General features: G+C 37.2%; 2 protein-coding genes across 2 annotated transcripts in view; both read right to left on the bottom strand.

The window, feature by feature from the left end:
* rnf215 (ring finger protein 215) overlaps nt 1–2096 on the bottom strand; it is a 29971-nt gene extending 27875 nt beyond the window's left edge. Inside the window, exons 1-2 of the mRNA XM_042422062.1 lie at nt 1994–2096; nt 360–460 (exon numbers count right to left, since the gene is read on the bottom strand). Coding sequence (XP_042277996.1) covers nt 360–365 — 6 coding nt within the window. The 5' untranslated portion in view covers nt 366–460; nt 1994–2096. The remainder of the gene's footprint in view (nt 1–359; nt 461–1993) is intronic.
* A 3845-nt stretch (nt 2097–5941) lies between these two features.
* The window catches only part of LOC121903738 (protein unc-13 homolog B-like), a 202444-nt gene continuing 186193 nt past the window's right edge, over nt 5942–22192 (bottom strand). Inside the window, exons 32-41 of the mRNA XM_042421073.1 lie at nt 17409–17497; nt 16352–16489; nt 12783–12906; nt 11854–11898; nt 11479–11550; nt 10120–10267; nt 9943–9999; nt 9455–9538; nt 8916–9075; nt 5942–8824 (exon numbers count right to left, since the gene is read on the bottom strand). Of these exons, the coding sequence (XP_042277007.1) occupies nt 8542–8824; nt 8916–9075; nt 9455–9538; nt 9943–9999; nt 10120–10267; nt 11479–11550; nt 11854–11898; nt 12783–12906; nt 16352–16489; nt 17409–17497 (1200 nt within the window). The 3' untranslated portion in view covers nt 5942–8541. The remainder of the gene's footprint in view (nt 8825–8915; nt 9076–9454; nt 9539–9942; nt 10000–10119; nt 10268–11478; nt 11551–11853; nt 11899–12782; nt 12907–16351; nt 16490–17408; nt 17498–22192) is intronic.

Genomic DNA, 22192 nt, shown 5'->3' with positions numbered 1-22192 from the left:
TTGTAATATAATGCAAACAAACTGGGAAAAAACATTCAGACCTACGTTAACAAAGGATTCACAGTTGAGGTTTTTTTAATATCTTTTGGCCCCTAAAACTGTTATTTTTGGAAGCTATGTTATGACTTCATGTTCACAAAGTTGTTTGCTTCTTACTGGTTGGCGCAACTTATGTTTCCTAGCAACCAATTTAAACATTATTGTATGCAGCGTTTAATACCTAAGACGTTTACGTTTTAATGATGCAACCTGATTTAGTAAATCACAAGTTTGAAACTAGTTAGTATTAAGAACTTAGACTCAGTGACGGATTTACGAACAGCTGGTGCAGCCACGGTTTGGGGAAGAGTTTCACTGACCTGCATAGAGCCCCGACCTCAACCCCGTCCAGCATCTTTGGGATGAACGAGCCAGGCCTCATCAAATCTCTGCAGCCAGGGTCCAAAATCTGGTGGAAAGCCTGAAACCAGAAGAGTGGAGGCTGTTACAGCAGCAGATTAATGCTCGTGGTTTTCACATATGGGTGTAATGTTTAGGTGTCCATTATGAAGGGATCTTCTAATGGTCAGTATGAACAGGAGGAATGATTACAACAAGAAAAACATGTCTCAAAGTTTATTTGGGCACCTGACTGTTGTTTTAAGACAGACCTGTCCTTTAAATGGCATGATGTGTAAAAAAGGCCAACACGTCTATAAAATGCAGTACAAGAGTGAAATAATGTTTAATTTTCTATGTGCAAAACAAAGTATAACATTTTATATGGAAGTTTTTTCCATGTACTAATATATGGCATAAATATTTGCCATAAAATTCAAATAACAGTTAATTTAGATGGTCACAAAAGGCTGAGAAGACATATTTGCAAGGAAAAAGTGAAAGAATAAACAAATTCAGATGATTCATTTGTGTAAAAGTCCTTCTTGATACACTTGAAAAATATATTTAAAGTTAAGATTTGTTTCACTTCTTGTTATGAATTTTCTAGGCGTTTGGCCTTTTGACTGCATCACCATTTACACGTGTTACTCTCCACAACTTTTCTCTTTCTGCTCACACGTTTTTATCAGAAATATCGGAAGTTACCACGTTGAATTATCCCCTCAAGTCGTAATTAAATGTGGAAGATTATGACATAATCTGTTAGGAGTTTCTAAATGAAGTTTTACTTGTCTATTGAAAGCCCTGTTGACATTCAAGACTCATTTAATGTGCCTCTAATGAGCAGATGAAAGATAACATTCCTTGAAATATTTATTCCCTAATTTATCTCCAGAAAATTGGATGAAACAGGAAATATTTTATAATATTAAGATATTAAACTCTCTCTCTCTCTCTCTATATATATATATATCTCTATATATATATATATCTATATCTATATATGTGTCAGATTTTCTCAAATAATGAATATTTGTTTTAAGTAAAGAGCATGAATGTTGCAGAAATATGCAGTATTACATAATGTTCATTTTAAATCATTTACAGTGAATGTAAAGTGAACTCTCACCGGACAACTACTGAATGTAGATTTTATTGTTTTATGTGTTGGCCACAATCATAAAGGAAAAATAAATAAATGACCATGAAAAAAAAACCTCTTCAAGTTTGTTTTTCTCACATATGATGAAGATTGCGTCAACATTGTAAGAGAATAAATCAGTCTTTTACAAAAAAACGGCAGCTGAATGTTTTTTACATTCCTCCATTTAGTCTTCATAACCTCAGTATGTGTAAATATATGTAGAAAAGTCTGTTGTGTTTTGATTTTTGATGGTGTAGCAACTGTTTTGTTTTTTTTACAGGCAGATTACAGACAAACAGTCTCAAAACATAGCCAAAGCCAGTGTTTGTCATGACTCATTACATGGCAAATATTGTTTTAAAATAGTGATTTTACTCACTAAATGTAAGCTAACATGCTAAAAAAAAGATGTCAGTAACATCAGTGGTGGATGTCGGTGAACAAAAATAATAAAGATCCATGAATTACCTGCATGATCAGAACATGCCGACAGACACACGCAGGCAGGCCACAAGGTGCTCACAATATAGCTAACGAGCAGTAATCAACACAGACACAGAGCAACATTAGGATTCATTTATGTGTCTGGATTCCTGGAGGCTGTATTCACAAAATATCTCACCCTCGGGAGTCCTCCTAACTGGCACTAAAAGTTCCTAATTAACCAATTCACAAAGCTGTTGACAGCAGCTTTCAGTAAAGAACAGAGAGGACGTCTGATCTGTTGCTGTGGATGACATCATGTTTCATCATTCATTTATTTTGTTCCACTGATTGAATCTTAATTAACTCATCATCTTGCTGTCAGTATACGCTTCACAGAGTTCATTATGATTGAATTTTTACAAAATCCTGGTGTGAGGAGGCACCTTGTGAGAAGGTCCTGGTGACTCAGGAGTCCTCTCAGACTTAGGAGCAACTTTTAGCACTAAAGAGCTTTGTGAAATACTCTTAACCCCAGAACCTAGGAGTCCTAAAGTTAAGATTGAGTTATTATCTCCTAACTTGGCCAGTTAGTTTTGTGAATACGACCCCTGATGAATGTGTGTGAAATTCTAACATTTCTGTCATTTCTTTTAAATTTTGGTCTCCACCAACTCCTGAGAAAAATATCTGGGTTTGTTAGATTTATGACTCTTTATCATCCACCATAATACAACAACATTGGGCCTGATCATTTGACCAGTGTTTAACCTTCCCTACAACCCAGCAGTCAGTGCTGTCAGTGATTTAAACACAAGAGGGAGCTACATGTCCACTACTGGAGAGACAAAAAAAACAAAACACCCAGAATAAAAATATCTTCATGCTTGTATAGCTCTTCATTTTTTCATTCAATGATATTTACTCCCATGGTGGAAAAAAATTCCCTTAGTTAAAAGGTTGCACGCTCACAGTCGACCCACACAGGTGACTTTGCTTTATTTAGGCTGATTAGACCTTTTCTCAGGACATTTAATCAGCAGCAACTGAAAACACCTGAGTGGGTGTGCAGAACATTTACATACAAGTTTAATTCAAAATGTTACATCAGCATGAACACAATTAAACCTTCACCAGAGATTCTTTTAAATGTTTTGAGCTTTAATGAGTTTTAAAGTCTCATTGTCTACAAGCTGTTTAGAGGCTTTTGTTCCCTGCAAAGATTTAAATTCTCAGAGTAACACTGGAAAAAGATCAGAAAAAAAACTGTCACCAACTGGCAACTTCACTCTAAAATATTTGTATTCTGCCTTCAAAAACTGGCTGAGTAGGTAATAAAAACAGAGATTTGGGTTGCAGTTTTCTTCATCCTCAGGAGACCCTGAATGCTTGTACAACATTTCCTGACAATCCATCCTGTAGTTGTTGAGATATTTCAGTCTGGACCTAAATGGTGGACATGCTGTCAGCACGACTAAAAACACACTGAGGAGAGATTAGTATATTTACAAAAATCTGAGATGCAGAGGGGGAAAAATTATAAGCAGTGATGGAAGTAAATAAATAAGTTGTTTACTCAAGAACTAAACTACTTTACAGCAAATCAGACAGTACCAAATAGTGATTTTTCCCTCTAAACTTCTCACATGGTTTCATTCCAATAAATGTTCAAATTATCCAATATTTCACCAAAAATCAAAGATTAGAGAAAAAGTCCAAAAACTGAAAACAGATTTGTGTATCAGAACTTTGTTTTTTATTCTTTCCTCTCCCATTAATCATCTCATGACCCCTCAGATTTATCTGGTGACCCTTTGGAGGGGCCCAACCCCTAGGTTGGGAACCACTGGACTAAACTAGCTAACTGTATATAAAGTAGTTGAAACTAGCTCCACCTCCAGCAGCTACAACAGTAACATGCTGCTCTAACACTGATGCTTCACTATTAATAATCTAATGATGTCATATATAATAATATATCTTATACTTATGTACTTTTAATTAAGTAGGATTTCTTAATCTTCTTACTTTCAGGACTTTTACTTCTAATGGAGTATTTTTGTATTGCTGTATGGTATTTTTTTCTGAAGTACAGTAAAGGATCTAAATACTTCTTCCACCACTGACTGTAAGTTACAAGGACAGCTCACGAGGAAATAACATCTGCTGCAGAGACTGAACCTGTGACGGCTCAGAAAAACAAGTAGAGCGCTCAAATACGCAACTCAGAGGCAGGGAGGTAAGGTAAAAGGTGTTTACTGTGCTGATGATCAAAGGAAGGGTTCAGGCAGACATGAAGGGAGAAATGCTGCAGGTACAAACTGACGGGTTGATGAGGGGAAGGTACTCAGGTGAGTTTGGAGGTCAGGTGATGATGTTGCGTTCATGTCACATGAGATGGAAGAGGTGGAAGATAAAAGTACTGTGTTTACAGTATTGTTTATAGTATTTGCACTACTGCATAGTTTACAATGACAGTTTGGCCTGTATATAAATATAACATTTTATGTATGTTGTAGTCTGTTGTTGTGTGTGTATATGTAACAGGGTCAACTGTGCAGCGTATTATAATTACACAAAATTTGTATATAATTAAATCCTGACGTGCTACTCCTCCAGGGTCAACAGGTGGAGCATTTAAGGCTCAGTTCACTGTACCCCTACGTTCACTTTTGTGGGTGCCCCCCCCTCCCCCTATAAATGATGTCCCCCGCCTTCACCTCTCCCCTTTTATTGTCATACTTCATGGGAGAGGAGCCTGAGTTAGTGTCACAATTGACCAGAGGATATTTTCTTTTCATTTACTTCTGTCAGTTGCCGGAATAAATGGTGGCCTCCAATGAAACACTCGTCTGAGCCTCTTCCTTACGACACAACGCAGAGTCAAACGGTTACATATATGTATATTTTTATAAGTTTTTGAAAAAAATAATTTATATGTATCCTTCTCTTTTCCACCTATATGCCTGTACATAATAGCTATATGGTTATATCTGCTGTACTTGTTTAGTTTTATGTCTTCTTCTTCTATTGTCTTCCTTCTTTCGGAACATTGTATCTAAGTACACTGGAAACTGGATTCAAATTCCTTGTGTGTTAGTATAACACCATATCCAGTAAACATGGGTTTAATCTCCTTGAACGACAGACTTTGGATGACATGAAGTGTCCCTATTTGCTTGATTTTCACAGTTTTGTTTTTTGAATCGTGAAGTCAGATATATCTGAACTTTCGGAAAAATCCTAGTTGTAATTATGACTTGGATGTTGGCGTGAACACTATTTACGAGTCAGAATCTTGTAGTTACAAAAATTCTGATATGACATGAACGCAGCATAAAAGTCGAGTCGACGGACTGCTGATGGGAACAGCAGAGCTAGCACTACTGCTAGCGAGCTAATGCACTGCCGAATGTGTGTCATTGTTGAAAATGACGTTTGTTGTGCATTCTGGTCAAAGTTGTTTGAGGGATTTGAGGGTAAATTCTGTTAATAAAACTATAATACAGAATTTGTGAAGTAATACTGGAGGATCCTTAAATGTGGTTGTTAAAATCAGATAAATTAGACATCATGCACGAATATTTGTAATGAACATGTAATTTTGGAGGGAGGTTGGCTACATTTCGGGCTTACATTTGTAAATATTTTGCATTGTTCCAATCACAATTTAAACAAAAGAATAAAGAATGGTTGATTTTTCTCTTTGCTGTGTAGAATATTACTAATTTTCCAGTAATAAATGTGTTCTATTTTTCACTATTTATCTTATGTTACAGTACCAAGCTAGCAAGGCTAACGAAAACTAGTCTTCTGACACCTTCGGCTGTCTCAGTCAGTCATGTGACCCCTGCCTTGCTGGCTGACAAAAACAAAATGTTAAAGTAAACATTTAACATGTGACGTCTGGATTATTGTTTGGTTTTTGTGTAAATGCGACGTCATCCTGCAAAGCCAGTTAAAAACACACACACATACACGAAGAACAAGGCCTTAATTCATAAATATTTTATATACAAAATATTGTTACAATTATATTCAACGTATGTCACATTAGAATAATGATAGATACTTTACATACATTTGATCAGTCTTCATATTTCACAGTACATACATGAAAAAGATCACAATTCTAGTTTACTTTGTATACAATAAATACATGCTCTGGTCGTAGGCTTTAATTTTTTACAAACTTACAGTTAGTTTTAAACAGAGTGCAAGAGTTCAGTCGTCACTACAGCGGCGGCCATTGTAAAAGATCCCACTTCATGCACTTAAACCCTCCTGTAGACAAATCTTTGTTCAGCGTAATACAGCAGAAACAAAAAGACGAACCTCTTAACGAGCTACCAGACTATCTTTAGCTAAATTCTACCAAATAGTGGCTGGAGCCAAAGTGCAGCTAGTTTTGGCAAACGTGCAGTAAAAAGTGGGACGTCTACAACGGCTACGACTGTCTGCAAACAATCAAAAATACGTCAAGAGAGCTAGTTGAACATGGCTCCCTGAACACTTGCGTTCCTTGGCACATGGTAAACAGACATGAGTGTGGATCAACCCCTGGTACACTTCAGCCAACTGAGCAAAAAAAATGCCTGTATGTTTAAGTTTCACCAGGCAAAGTCCACGCCGAATGTTAAAGACCAATCAGACATTCAGAAAGGTATGATTGGCGTGCGACTGTGCATGCATGGCAAGGCTGTGGCGTCAAATCACTCGTAAGTATTTTGTTCTTATCCAATTAAAAACTGTAAAAGTAGACTGAAATAAAATCTCCGAGGTCCAGATTTGGACCTCGTAAATGTCTTCATACTGTCTAGAAACAGGTTATCAACTTTTGGCTGATTCCATCCAGAGCAGGTCTACAAGTAAACAGTGTTCACAGTTGAACACTTGGCAAAAAGGCAGAAGAGCTAAATTTGAAACCTCTGACACCGTGTTTCTCCTCAGTGCAGAGAAGCTGCACTTTGTTTGACAGGCCACAGTCCAGTGGTCAGATACTTTCAACTACTGTACCCATAAATCTTTGCTTCTGAAAATGCCTGTTTTACCTTTCAAGTCAACACTGTAGACCCGAAACACAATCTTCATATTTTTTAGCCTCTCTAAATCCAACTGGGTACGGTGAGCTAGCTACGTTAGCTAGCAGGCTTTTTTTTTTTTTTTTTTTTTTTTTTTTTTTTAAGGCTATGTAAATTATGACTGTACATTTAAATTCAAAATCATTTCCAAGTGTTTCATCATCAGGACTTTTATATCCAAAGTTTTTTTTTCCCCACTCTGAAGAAAATATAATACCAGAAGTTCGTCCTTAAAGGGCAACACGCATTGCTGACTTCTTGATGTGCGTCGTCGTGTCTAGATGTGCAAAACTCTCCAGAAAAGCAGCAGTTTTATAATATCGGCTTCCTTGGATCGGCACATCCAGACTACTAGATCCTGACTATGTATCTGTATACTGTGTCTGGTGTGTGCTACAGATGTTAATTGGCGTGCATCAGAGGATGTGAAGCTACGTGACGCAACAGCCAATGTGTGTCGTATTTAAGTCTTTTGTCATGTTACCCATCATGTTTAAAAAGACCAAAATATGTTTTTTTTTGCTCTGTCACTCAAGTTGGTTAATGACTGGTATCCGACACCATTTTTTGGGAAACTTTGTGGTCTCCATGTCATCAAATATTTGTTAGCAGTCGAAAGAACTAAATCTTCCAACTCGCTCTCAGCTCATGTCCTGGTTACTGATGATCATTAAACTGTCTTTACGTAGCAGTCAGATCTTTCTCTTAGAAGACCTAAACTCATAAATTTCCAGCTGATGATGTTTGTTGAAAAGCATCATGGGATTGGAGATGGGATAACAGATAAGTTTCATTTGCTACAAACTGCCAACATAGTTATTTGGTAGAAGTAGAAGAAAAAAAGGAAGTTCAAGTTTCTCTCTAATGAATCAAAACTTTTTTTTTTTAAATACTACATTGGTGATGAAAACTTTTATAGTTAAGTTTCCATCCAAATGTAGCGGAAACTTTCAGTGAATTTCCATAATCATCAGAAAATTAGAATTAATGCACGTTTCCATGCACAACTGTTATGCAAGTATTGAAGTCAATGAACGACTGCAGAAGAAGAGGGAGGGGCGCCACAAGATGACAAAAAGACAAAAAGAGCGCCAGTCAAACCTCAAACGATGGAAAATCATGACATTTCTGACTGTTTCATGTATTAATATGTTTTCGTCTCTTCATTGGAGCGGAAGCTTGAGTGACATTTAAGTCACATGCTTCAGGTGAGTCATGATTTATAGTGACCACTGCACTTTGTCGTGTTTTGATGTTTGATGTCGGTGTGATAATCGTCACTGTGCGTTCTTCTATTTCGACTTTTCGAGAGAGATTCTCATTATTTATTAATTAAATACGAGTTGTCTCTCTTTCATGTTGAATATAATCAGTCAGAAGCTTTGATGGTCTGTGTTTACCTGAGATTGAATATGACTGCTCGTAAACAACAGACAAAGCGGTGAACAACATGTAGCCCTGACTTTAAACTCTGATCCACGTCAGTCTCTGATCCTGAGTCCGTGCCGCTGCTCATCTGCCCTCCTCCACAGGACGAGTATCGGATTTCAGCTTGACAAACTCCTTGGCGACCTCGTCGGCAGGCCGCTGGGACAGGATACGCATCACCGTCATGCCCGTCTCATCCGTCTGAATGCGTGGCCCGAGCGGACACCAGCACACGCAGCTCTTCCGGTCGGCGACGTCACGCAGCTGAACCACGGCCATGCCGACCACCCGGTCTGCCCGACCGAAACAGTAGTCCTTCACTGCCACCTGGAGCTCGTAGCAGTCTGGGGACTCCTTACCCAGGACGCTGCAGAGGAGAGGAGAACATTTAAAAATCAACCAGCAATGAACATCGTTCAGCGTTAAAGCACAGTCGGAAGTTCAGATTTCAAACTCACAACTGGAAGGCCTCGTTGAACTTGGCTGTCCAGCTGTTGTTCTTGGATTTGGTGGTGAACTTGCGCTTCTTGTCGGCCAGGAAGGGACCGACCATGGAGACTTCGACGAAAGGCCGGAACATCCCCGATGTCTGCCACTTCATGTCGTTCACAGCGATAACTGAATGGAGACGATGTGGGAGAACAGAAGGAGAGAGAAGGAGAGCACGTGATGTAGATGATGGTACTGTCAGATGTATAATTGTGTGTTTGTGAGTGCATGTGTGTATATTTGTATATATACTGTATATATTGATGTTCATATCAGGTGGAGAGGATCATTGATTATCTGTGCTTTGGAAAGTAATATGAAGAACACGCAACTTGTACTTAATAGACTAAAACATGCAAAAGCAGCAGAATGATCCTTTGAAGGGTTTGTTCAAGGTTTGGTCCTGGATTTAAGAATTAAATTATAAAGAGGTTTTAAGTTTGGGACACAGTTAAAACATCAGGATTTAATGGTAAATGTTTGTGCATTTTGTGTCCAGGTGTCTCACCTCTGACGTTGACCTTGCGTTCCTTCCCGAGCATCATGTCGATCTGCAGCACGGCCTCTCCGATGGGTTTCTCTACCCCTGAACCTGCAGGACAAACACACACATCGGTCCATATTATATATTATTAACAATATCTTTTTAACTTTACTCTCATGTTTTTCTTTTATTCTTATCTTGATCTTATTGCTGCTGCACTGACCTACTTTCTTATCTTTTTACATTTCAGCTTTGTTAAAAAAAAAAAAAGATCCTTTTGTTACTATGGAAGCTGATTTTGATAACAGTTAAGACACATAATTGTATCTTACACTTTTATAGTTAGTTTTTGATAACTTTTTTCTAATTTACAGCATGAAAAGAGCCCCACAAACACACTGAAATGAGGCATGTCATTGAGAGTGAAAGAAAGTGCTATGATTTTAAAGTTCTTGTCACTTTTATTTAGAAGATCCTGCAAAAGTATAGAGGTACAGCGTGAGCAGACTTACCTCTATCAGGACGAATCTTTTCATTGCCAGTGATTCTGAGACCCATCCCATTATGCACTGAGAGAACAAGAAAGAACAGAGAGATATAATGATGTGGCCCTGCTATTTGATTAGTGACTCATCTGTTCATGCAACGTGTGTGTGTGTGTGTGTGTGTGTGTGTGTGTCTATGATCACCTTGGGAGTGTTGCGTGGTGATGAAGGTCTTGATGAGAGCGTCGGTGCTCTGGGAGTAGAGAGAGAGTGCGTAACGCAGTGAAGCCAATTCAGGACTTTTCTCCACAAACGCCTTCTTCAGCCCGTTTCCTCCTGCGTGGAAGTATTGCTAAAGGAGAAGAAAGCAGCAGGGTGAACATGATAAAAAAATCCTTTTATTCTAACAGTATAAAATGTTATACTCGATGTGGAATAAGCACACAAAAAAAGACACCTTTTCTTCAGTAAATCCAGAGTGTATTTTCCTGAATAACCAAATACATCATTGATTTTTTTCTTATAAAAGCAGTGTGTTAAATCTTCATCAGCACTTTATTTTCTTCCCTTTATTCTTTTTGTTGCTGTTGTTCTTGCCTTTAAAATACATCCTTTATTTTAGTCTGAAATGTGTGTATAGTCCCTGCACTTTTAATGTCTTCAGTTGTGTTTTTATTGCATTTATGCATTTATGTTTTCATGGTTTTGTGTTTTATGCTGCTTGTCTTGTGGGACAATAAAGATCTGAACTGAAGTGACATGATTTGGTGTAAAGCAGCAGGTTGAGAATGTTTACAAAACTGGTTATTTTTATATCTAAATGTGCTCAAGAATTCATATAAATACAAAAAAACATTTTAATATCACCACGCCAACCATGACACTTCATTAGGTAGAGACAAACATGTTTTGTCACTGTTAGATAGCTAGTTTTCTCTGTGGATCCTGCTTCAGAAGACACGTCTCTGTCCACTGTGTTGGAAAATGAACTATCAGCAGCCTGAAGCTTCAGCTCACACAAGTTGACCTCACTTCATTCTGGATGCTGGCTGCCAGTCAGTAACCCTCTCTGTCAAAACGAGCAATCAAATTTCTGTTGTCTTTCACCGTCATCTGTTTATATGAGTCAGGGGTTTTCATTGTGACTGTCACAAAATCAAAGACAAGGAACGAACTGAAAGCAACTCATCCATCCCACCCCGACTTGATCTCATTATTTCCCCAGTAGCAAGCTCGAGTGTCTCACTGAGGGTAAACAGAATATTTATTTTGGTCATTACAGCTGACAGTGGCATATTTACAGCACAGTTTGTTTGTCATGTTATGTTTTTATTTATTTATTTGGGATGGTGGTAAATTTTTTAACAAATCAGAAGTTGGCCTTAAGTTACAAAAGGTTGAGAACCCCTGGTGTAAACTACCTGACATGAAAAGCATTACTGGACTTTTTAGAGATGCTGTGAAGATTGTCTTGCATATTTTATAATGCCATAGAATTAAAAGTCTAGATGCAACTGACTGATTTTATCATGTTGTTTCTTGCTTTACATGTGAATTTCCTACCTTGATCGTCTCCAGTCCTGCATCAACGATCACACACTGTTTGGGTGTCAAAGTTTTGGCTTCACCTCCTCCCTGTAGAGTTAACAGAGACTGATATCAGACAGAGTTCCTTCGAAAGATCAACTCAGCAGCGACTTAAGAGAGAGGGCAGAACATCTGAAATTTACTTTCCCAATCTGAGTTTTACCCAGCCTGTCTAGTCTTCAAACCGCCGCCTCCTGCATACCACCAATGACTATTAAAGACCATGTGCAAATGTGTTAAGCTTACAGCTGCTACTGTAGATACTGAAAAACTCCCGATGTCACTGGGTAAACCCCTAAATTCTCTTTTGAGATATAATTCAACTTTTTTTCTGTGTCCTGGGTGTGTTACCTTGAGATTAGACAGGCCTTTAGCCGCTGTGAGGAGTTGGGCACCCTGCGGAGAGAGGAGGAAGAAGGAGAGAAAGAAGCAGATAAGAAAAGATTATACTGAAACTTCAATGCTTCATTCTACGTCTTAACTTTGCTGATGCTTTTGCAAATGACAAAATGCAGTAATTCAACATTACTAACATCTTCACAGAAGAAATCAAACTAGGAAAAACTCATGTAAAGATGATTTTAACACTTTGCAAATGAGAAACACAGGATATTACCATTATCCAACATTACAGTACATATACTCGCCTTCACTTTCATTTTTTTGATGAATAAATGTAGCTACAAACTGTTTTAATGCCTTTAAGGGTATTAATTTGCTGCTGGAAAACACAACATCAACAGTACATAGATGTAAATGTGAATGTTTGTGAATTCAGTCACTTCCTTTGATTAAAAAACTGCTTGTTGTTTGTCTTTGAATCACAAATAAGAGTTTTCAAAACAGTCCCCTTCTCGCATTTTTATCACCACTCAACAAAAAAAGAGCATTAAAAAAATACATCAAAGGAAATTAAAAATCATATTACATGAAGTATAAGATTTGTGTTTAAGGCACTTAAACATGCAACGTCCTTTCATAACTGAGTGTGCTTGTGTGTTTTCTCATCTCCTTTACTGTCCTCTAATTACTGTCATCGGTCTGTAAAAACCGACCTTGGAATGACAGCAAAGACAAGAAATGAAGAAAATGAGTTTCTTTGTTCACTTCATCATACAACTGCTTTTAGTCACCAGTGTGTGTGTCTGTGTGTCTGATCTCTAGACCTTGAGATTCACAGTTTTTACAAAGTGAGAACATTTTGTCTGCTTGTCATGTCTTCAAAGGACTGCATGAAAGTTAAGGATTGGTTTAAGAATATGTTTTATGGTTGCGTTTACCAGGCTGTCGTTGCTTTGAGGCAGGACGATGGTCTTCTCCAGGCTGCTCAGGACGATCTTCCACAGATCCTTAAGGATCCTCTTCAGCACCGTCTTCTCACAGATGTCGGCGAAGATACTGAGACTGGATCACACAAACACACGACCAGGATGTGAGCTAAAAGCTGTTTGTTTCAACAGTCTGCATTGTACAGTGATATCCATTATAGGGTTCAGTCTTCAAGCATTTAGAGCACGCCAGTTATTAGTATTATACAGTCGTAGGCTCACAAAGCCGGTCTAAATCTAGTGAAGTAGGCTGAAGATGTGGGTTGGTCTAAAACACCACTTTACTTTATTTATAAGCAGCATATAAACAGTTAATAAATGGTTTATAACACACTATAATGTAGTTGTAAAGCAAGGCAAGTTTATTTGTATAGCACCTTTGAATAACAAGGGAATTCAAAGTGCTTCACATAAAACATAAAAGGCACTAAGACAAAAACACAAGACATTATAAAAAGACACATTTAAATAGAATAAATAGAAGAAAAAATAAGCTAAAATAGAATGAGACAGATAAAACAAGAGAATAAAAATTACAGTGCAGCAACAGTGCAGTGCGAGAGATATGAAGAGCCCCGCGTTTGATTTAATAAAGGTCTTCCACCTCAGTTTAACCCTTTCATGCGTAGTGGTCACTACAGCGGACGGCTATTCAAAAGCCGTTTTCTTATATATGCATGGAGTTTTTATGGTATAGTTGCACATCAGCCAACACAGTGGACTCTAGTGTGTCATCCCGTACGCTGCCGTCCATTGGCCAGCCTTTGTAAGTACAACACAAATTTCTTAAAACCATAAACTGTAAAAGCTCAAAACCAAGATGGCTGCCTGCTGGCCGGAAATGCTCCACAGCTCAGGAATATCTTGCCGATCCCTCTATAGTAATAGACGCTTGCAGGTAAATAAAATTTTGTAACATCAAGTAACAACTAAGGAGTAATACAATTGTTAAAATTTCCAAGTATTGATTTTATTTTGCGAGAAAATGACAATTAATCGTCTGTCCACTAAGTTGGACAAACTCCTTGAAAAATGCATATTTAAAAAAAAGTTCAAAGTTCAATTTTTTTTTTCATGCCTAAAGAGGAATAAAAACACTGACAGAGGTCATCAGAATTCATGCATGAAAGGGTTAAAAGAAGTGAGATGTGGAGTTTGTTCCAGATATGTGGTGCATAAAAAATATATAAGCATTTACAGACATATCTGTAAGTAGATATAAATGTTTATTAATGCATTTGTCAATGACTGTAACTCCTGTAGACAACATGAGATGAGGTTGTTGTATTAATGGTTAATGAATGATAATATAGTAAAACACAGTTGTGATAATAGAAAATATGGCTTCATATGAGAAGTTATAATAGTTGACAAATACTGTACATTAATTAACACTTAAATATGTCCTTATATCTGCTTACAACTATATTATATATGTTATATAAACATTATTAAACATTATATACTGCTTATAAATGGTAAATATGGTACTTAAAGTAAAACAGTAAATTGTGTCAGAATCTCTTGAAACTGAAATATTGACAAACCAGTTTCCGTCTCTTTATGTTTAGGAAGCAAAGACTAACCTAATGCACGAGAGATGTTTAAAGGCGGAGGTCGTTATTATGAATTAAAATGATTAGATAGAAATGTATCTTTCCTTTGCTTCTCTATTGATGGACTGAACGCTACCGTACGATGACACAGAACAAAACTGTGTACTGAAATGTACGCATCAAATCATCAACGCTACCATGTCCGTTCCTCTTTTGTTTTTTAGCCTCCAGAGAAGTTTGACTGAGTGTTCATTCACATTCTGCTGCAGTTTTTTTAGGTTACAGACTAACAGCTGATCGGCTCTTTCAGAGAGCTCCGAGAAACTTTTCAAGGACTTTAATTATTTTTGATGTTTTAATCCTAAAATCCGTATTACAACCTCTTCAAGCAAACGCCCACAAGAAAACGTACAAGAAGTCGGAACATGTGCCTCAACAAGGTCCTTACGGAGCCTCGTCAGCTCCCAGCTGTGTTGGCGCGCCATGTTAAGTTGCCCTCCAGTGCTCCTGACCTAATCATGGATGAAGTGTCTCCTTATAAGTATATAATTAGTATTCACATGAACAAAGTGAGAGAAAGCAGTTGTTCTAGCTCGCATAAATCATTTTGAGTGAAAGCACATAAGTCAGTAGATTCATGACATTAGTTGAAAACATGCTCTGCTCTGAATAATAATTTGTGTCTGATGTGGTTTTTCTGTAAAAAAGGAAAGAAATTCTTAAAATGACATCTACTCCTTCTTCTTCCTCATGCAAAAAATTCAGTCTGTGAATGTTCATATTTTTCTAATTTCAAAAGTTTAACTGCTTGAGACAAGATGTCTCCTTCTTCACTGAGCAGAACACATTTTAGAGTGAAGTCAATGTTCAAGTCAAATTTTTATATATATATATATATATATATATATATATATATATATATATATAAATATATAAAACCCAGTATCACAAATCACAAATTTGCCTCAGGGGGGCTTTACGATCTGTACATTAATACAACATCCTCTGTTCTTAAACCCTTGATTCAAATGAGGAAAACTCTCCAAAAAAAACTGCAACGGGGGAAAAAACATGGAAGAAACCTCAGGAAGAGCAACAGAGTAGGGAGAAATACATCATGGACAAACAGGATGACAAAAATATAGATCGATTTATAACATATCAAATCAAACCTGTGGTGGAAGAAGTACTGAGATATTTTGACTTAAGTAAAAGTAGCAATACTACAATGAAAAAAATTACATTACATGTAAAAACGCTGCATTTAAAAGTAAAAGTGCAGAAATATTGGCAGTAAAATGTACTAAAAGTATCAAAAGTAAAAGTACTCACAAAGCAAAATTGCCCAGTTTAGTGTTATATGTATCATATATATTTATATTTATTTATTTAGTACTGAGATATTTTGACTTAAGTAAAAGTAGCAATACTACAGTGAAAAAATGACATTACATGTAAAAACCCTGCATTTAAAAGTAAAAGTGCAGAAATATTGGCAGTAAAATGTACTAAAAGTATCAAAAGTAAAAGTACTCACAATGCAAAATGGCCCAGTTTAGTGTTATATGTATCATATATATTTATTATTGTTGCATTGTTTCATATTGATTAATAGACATGTAAATGTAAGCGGCATTTTAATGTAGAGCTAAAGTTAGTTATAATAATGCATATCTAGCCTGATAGCCATAACATAAATGTAGTGGAGTAAAAAGTGTAATATTTCCCTCTGAAATGTAATGGAGTAGAAGTAAAAAGTAGCGTAAAATAGAAAAACTCAAATAAATACAAATACCTCAAAATTGTACTTACGTACTGCACTTGAGTAAATGTACTTAGTTACATTCCACCATTGTCTATCATCTATAATTCGAACGTCAGAGAACCCCTCCTGCATGCTTCACCCAGCGGCTGAAATGTACAGTACAATCAGAGTCGCTGTGTGTGTGTCATGCCTCGACTTACTTCCCATCCAGGAACTCCATGAGGGGCCTCAATATGGTGTCAGCATCTGCCTCTGCAGTGTTGCGGTTGGGAGGGCCTTTGATCTGGTAGAGGATCTCCGCCATCTGACGCATGCAGCCGGTAATACGAGTCTGGAAACTGAAGGGAGATGAGAAAAACTTCTGTGAGTCTGGTGGAGGCTTGTTCCTCAGTCAACAGTGGAATACTGTATATGCAGTGGTGGAAGATACCAATACAGTTATGTAAAAATACTCCATTGCAAGTAAAAGTCCTGCATCAAAAACTGAAAAACTACTAGAGTAAAAGTACATAAGTATTATGAGCTTGATGTAGTTAAAGTATTGCAGTAAAAGTAGTGGTTTGGTCCCTCTGACTGATATATTATTATATATGACATCATTAGATTATTAATAGTGAAGCATCAGTGTTAGAGCAGCATGTTACTGTTGTAGCTGCTGGAGGTGGAGCTAGTTTCAACTACTTTATATACAGTTAGTTAGTTTAGTCCAGTGGTTCCCAACCTAGGGGTCGGGCCCCTCCAAAGGGTCACCAGATAAATCTGAGGGGTCGTGAGATGATTAATGGGAGAGGAAAGAAGAAAAAACAAAGTTCTGATACACAAATCTGTTTTCAGTTTTTGGACTTTTTCTCTAATCTTTGATTTTTGGTAAAATATTGGATTATTTAAACATTTATTGAAATGAAAGCATGTGAGAAGTTTAGAGGGAAAAATCACTATTTGGTGGAGCTGTTAACAACTCATAGACATGTGAAATGTGACCCCGACTACACACTGCTTTTTGTAAGACGTCAAAAGCCAAAAAGGTTGGAAACCACTGGTTTCATCTTTAACAATGTGTTGTATTTTAAAAGCTTGTTATATTATCCATTGTGTCAAATCTTCATCTGAAAAGTAACTAAAGCTGTCAAATAAGCAAGTAGCATCAAATGGAAATACTCAAGTAAAGTACAAATACCTCAAAATTGTACTTAGGTACAGTACTTCAGTAAATGTACTTATTTACTTCCCACTACTGTGTGTGTGTGTGTGTGTTACCTTTTAGCAAACATCATGCTGAAGTTGTCCAGGACGGTGCTGAGCTTCACCTGCAGCTCATTGAGGATGTCGGCTGCCTCTGTGTCCAGCTGCAACACACATAAAGGGACAAAAAGAGAGAAGTGAAACCAGATTATTTAAAGCTTTTACAATCAATCAGTTATAAAACCAATAAAGTCACTGGCTCTGTCTTGTCTCCAGAGTCTACTGGCCTTCAGGTGTTTTATTCCTCTTTTTCTCCGTACTTCTTTCACTTAAATGGAAACCTAATATTATAAGCAAGAATTTACACCTAAAAAAGTGACACTACCCCCCAGAAATATACCAAAATGTAGCTTCCATCCACTAAAGATTTCATGTAGGTTCATCACAGTATTTGTCCACCTCTGTGAAGCCTTTAACATGAACAAGACAACTAGAACACTAGTTGCAGTTTAAGCTGTATTCATCATGCTGCTGGACCATAAGTGTCTCTTTTTAGGGTTTTGGATAAAGTGATGCAAGTATTGCACACTTTATAGTTGTGGTACTTTATGTATAAATTAATAAGCAAAAGTTAAAGTTGCTGTCTTGAGTTGTGTATCTGTATACCACAGGCAATATTGACATCTCGTCAGTTTCTCTTTGGTGCATTTTTTTGATGTTTGAGCAGAACTGTACACATAATTTGCAGCAAAATAAATATGTATGAACGATGGTTGTTTAGTTGAAAGGGCAAAAAGTGCACAGTACATGTACATAAGTTCTACTGCAGGAATACATCTCGAGTGTGTATCACCAGATAAACACAGTGACTTACAGTATGGACATATTTCATGTGTGTAACGACGCTGTTGGATGACAAATGAGTACAGATCAGTAAACAGGAAAGTAAACAGTGTTGACTAAAATGCGAAACGGCAAAGATCGTGACAAACACAAGATTTCAGCTGAGAATGGGAGAAAGTGGAGGCGACCTCATTTACGCCTCTTCAAATCCATTCAACAGTGTCTGAAAAAGGGCACTTCAAGCTATAAAGAACCTGCCATTTCATCACGCTCAAGCACGTCTTCAAAAATATACCAAAGAGGCTGAAGTTTTAGTTTTTTTACACTGACTTGAACTCATTTAATAGTTGTTGCTCTTTCTTCTTAGCATTTTCCCCCAGTAAACAGATGTGAACATGACAAATAATAAACTAAAGAATGGATCCAAAATTGGCTTTTTTAAATGGCTATTTTTACTGTTTGCAGACATTTCTGTATCTGTAAACCTAAATCTGTAATTAAGACAGTGGTTATAGTCCATGTTCAGTATTTTCAGAGACTTGTACTTTGACAGATAACAAGGTCTGTGCTGAAACTAGTTCATTTTTTAAGCAAGTATGTGTCAGTAAAATTTATATTGACAATCACCAGTTTCCCCTTTTTTAAACAAATAAAACTTGCGTGATGTTTGCCTCCTCAGACGTCAGGCTCAGCTGCACATCACCACCAGAACTGGCAGGTATTCGTTTTTCCGCCAGACCCTGAGGCCAAAGTGCCCTGTGGCCAGTCCTCTTGTTTGTGGGGTTTTTTATTTTAATGGATTGATTGTGTTGTGAACACTGTTTGTTTCTGGGCGTGCAGTCCTGTGGGTCATCCAGGCATGACTGAGCTTGAAAAATAAAGTAAACTTTGACTGTTGAGTAATGACGTACCAGGGACACAGAGAGTTGTGTGTTTTTGGATCCGAAGCATATTTCTCTTGTTTTCCCAGTTTGCTATGTCCTTTATGCCAGTTTCTTAGCAACTGCAAGCTGTGCAATCAACATTTTTTCCCCCAAGATTTACATTTGGACTAAAATAAATACAGCTACAGTATGTAAGTAAATGACAGCAACATCTTGAGGCCAAAGAAACAAAGTGCTGCTAAATCAAACTAAAAATCAAAGTGTGCAGCTTTTTATTAGAAAAAGATCACATTTTCAGTGTATATCAGAGGTAATAATATACTAAGCTTAGGTTTTAAAGGCCCAGAACAATCAGTTTTCCATCCAAATGTAACATATTTTTTGTTATGTAAATACTGGGGAGTTGTGTGCACCTAGAGAAACAGCTGGCAGTGCTAATTCTCCAATCTGGTACTATTAAATCTTTGCAGAAGAAGAGGGTGCAATTGGATGACGTAATTGAAAGAGGATCAGAAAGTCCAGAAAACCATGGCAGAAAACCGTGGATGTATTATGGAAACCGTGTAGAAAAGATGATGGAAATATGGCGTTTTTGTTAATTACATGTATTAATTTGAGGTCCACAAATAAGTTAGATGCTTTATATACTGTGCGTCATTATTTTTATTATGTTTATCACTTTGTCACTTTTTCTTCTTAGTGTAAAAACTTCTTGTGATATTTTGACTTTTTTCAAATTTCTGACATTTCCAATCATTTTTGGCCGCAGACCAAGTACCTCCCACTCCCTCCACTCCAATGTGCATTTAAACAGGTGGATGGAAACGCACCTATTGTTACAACCACACTGGTATTTTCATTTTTTCCCCCTTGATTAGACCTCTATGAAGAACTATGCTGGATGGACATCTCCCTCACTCAGGACAGTCTCAGTGAGGGAGATGTCCATCCAGTATAGTTCTTAATAGAGTTCACAGTTACGTTACTAGCGACCATAGTAATTATGACTCAGATCAGTGGTGCAGTACAGATGACGTATATATATGCAACTACCACTGTCTAATTGTAAGGACGTAGAAACTTTAACCGACATTTTTCTAACCTTAATAAATTGATCATTTTAACCCAAACATGATCTTTCCATAAACCTAACCAACTGGTTTTTGTGCCTCAACTTAACCACAGTGTTGTCACATCATAAACCATCATTATTTTTAACAGTGATTTGTAACGGTTTGGGAAAGCACAGACAAATGTCGTCCTGCCGATTACTGCTGATAGGATCTCCAGATTAGAAAACACTGCTATGTGTCGTTCTGGAGCCACATGGTCAAACAACATATTTGGTTTTTTGATCAGAAAAATTTGTTGACCTCACTCGCCTCCTGAGACTCATAGGGCAGGAAAATTTAATCATTCTTACTGGTGTGTTGAGTTTAGTGACCTCCATGTAATTCCCAACATAGCCCTGCTAAACGTCACCCTGAGCAGAGGCCAGATCGGCCAGAATAACTTAAAACACTTGTGTGGGTGCGCAGGAATACTAAAAACATGCTCAACTCTGAGCTATCAAAAAATATTTAACAATCCATTCTTGTGCCAGTTACCGCAAAAAAGCCAAAGCTTCAAAGTGCTTTATTTCAGTGGTCATGATCCAGCCTGCAGCATGAACTGGCCTTGAGAAGTCTGGTAACAGACCTCCAATAAACCTGTAAAATACAGCCTGAAGCTCATTAGTATGCTGCTCCTTGAGTGTGCACCACATGTTACGGCCAGCCGAGTGGCTAGACGGTTGCAAGAAAAGGCATCTGAAAGTGTCTTTGTAGAAACTGTGCCATCGATAACTGTGAATCTGTGTTATTAGATAGAAGATTCTGGGCAAACTGCCATAATATACTGTATAATCGGACTAAAGGAGAACTGTGACTTTCAAGTGACAGTGTTTTAGTATCTTCCGTTTTAATTGAGAAATCTTCCGGTGAGTGAAGTGAAAGGTTGGACTGTCCACTCCCTCCAAGACCGAGTCTGTTCTTGGTCTGAGGCCAAAAACGATTGCTGTGTTTACAGTAAACTGCAATTATTGGGCAAACATCTTTATAGACATTTGGAGGTGAGTGTGCACGTGTGTGTAAAGTGTCCTTGAATATGCAGTATACGTTCATACAGGTGATTCCTTTACAGCGGGAAGCGGCTTTTTTGGCTTCACGCACCATTGAGCAACTTTCATAGGAATGTACATAAACAGTACATAAAAGCTATTAAATCTTTGTATCCCATATTAAAATATTAAATATTTAAAGTTTGTATCCCAGTGACAACGTGTCTCTCCAGTGTTCTGAAGGACTGATCTCTTTGGATTAACTGGATAAGACAAGAGACACTTGTTTTCTCATCTATGAGTTGTTTGCTGACTGTATATGTGCCTTGATTCTTAAATAATCTATACAATTACAAATTGTACTAGAGTCGAGATGAAATGAAAAATGCCCTTTTAACCCTTTTAGATCACAGCCCCAGTTTAACAATATATATTTAACAATATATGCCAAAAAAACCCCAAAAATATCAATTTCTTTGTATTCTTATATCAAAATCCAATCATATTTTTTTCCTGTAAAACAAAATATGACGTGTGCTTACGTAGGGCTTGAACCAAACCATCAATCAATCTTCAACTTTTAGCAGCACAGAGCTAAGATTGATTACGATGCTCACTTTCAAATTCCTCCCAACGTTACGTCCCGTCTGTCTGACCTGTTTCACTCAGAAATACATTATGATACAGAAGTTAGATACTCTCGATTCAAATGTTCTTTTTTCCCTTCTTATTATTTATTTTACTTATTTTTTAAAAATTGTCTTAGTTATTCTTATTGTCAAAATGTGCAATTTGTTCAATATATATATATATATATATATATATATATATATATATATATAATATATAAAAAACTTTCATAGGAATGAATGTGGCCCTGCCTCCAACGCTGTATCCAGTTCTCTTTATACATCAGTGGGCCAAAGGTTGACCAATGGTGTAACATCATTAGTCAGCCGAGGGTCGCTTCATGTATCTGTCGTTTGAAATGAAAAACCTTCTAGTGTCATACATGGTCCAGCCGTACATTAGGT

The sequence above is a fragment of the Thunnus maccoyii genome, chromosome 9, assembly GCF_910596095.1.
Source record: "Thunnus maccoyii chromosome 9, fThuMac1.1, whole genome shotgun sequence".
NCBI classification, from domain to species: Eukaryota; Metazoa; Chordata; class Actinopteri; order Scombriformes; family Scombridae; genus Thunnus; species Thunnus maccoyii.
This window is presented reverse-complemented; position numbering and strand designations above follow the sequence as displayed.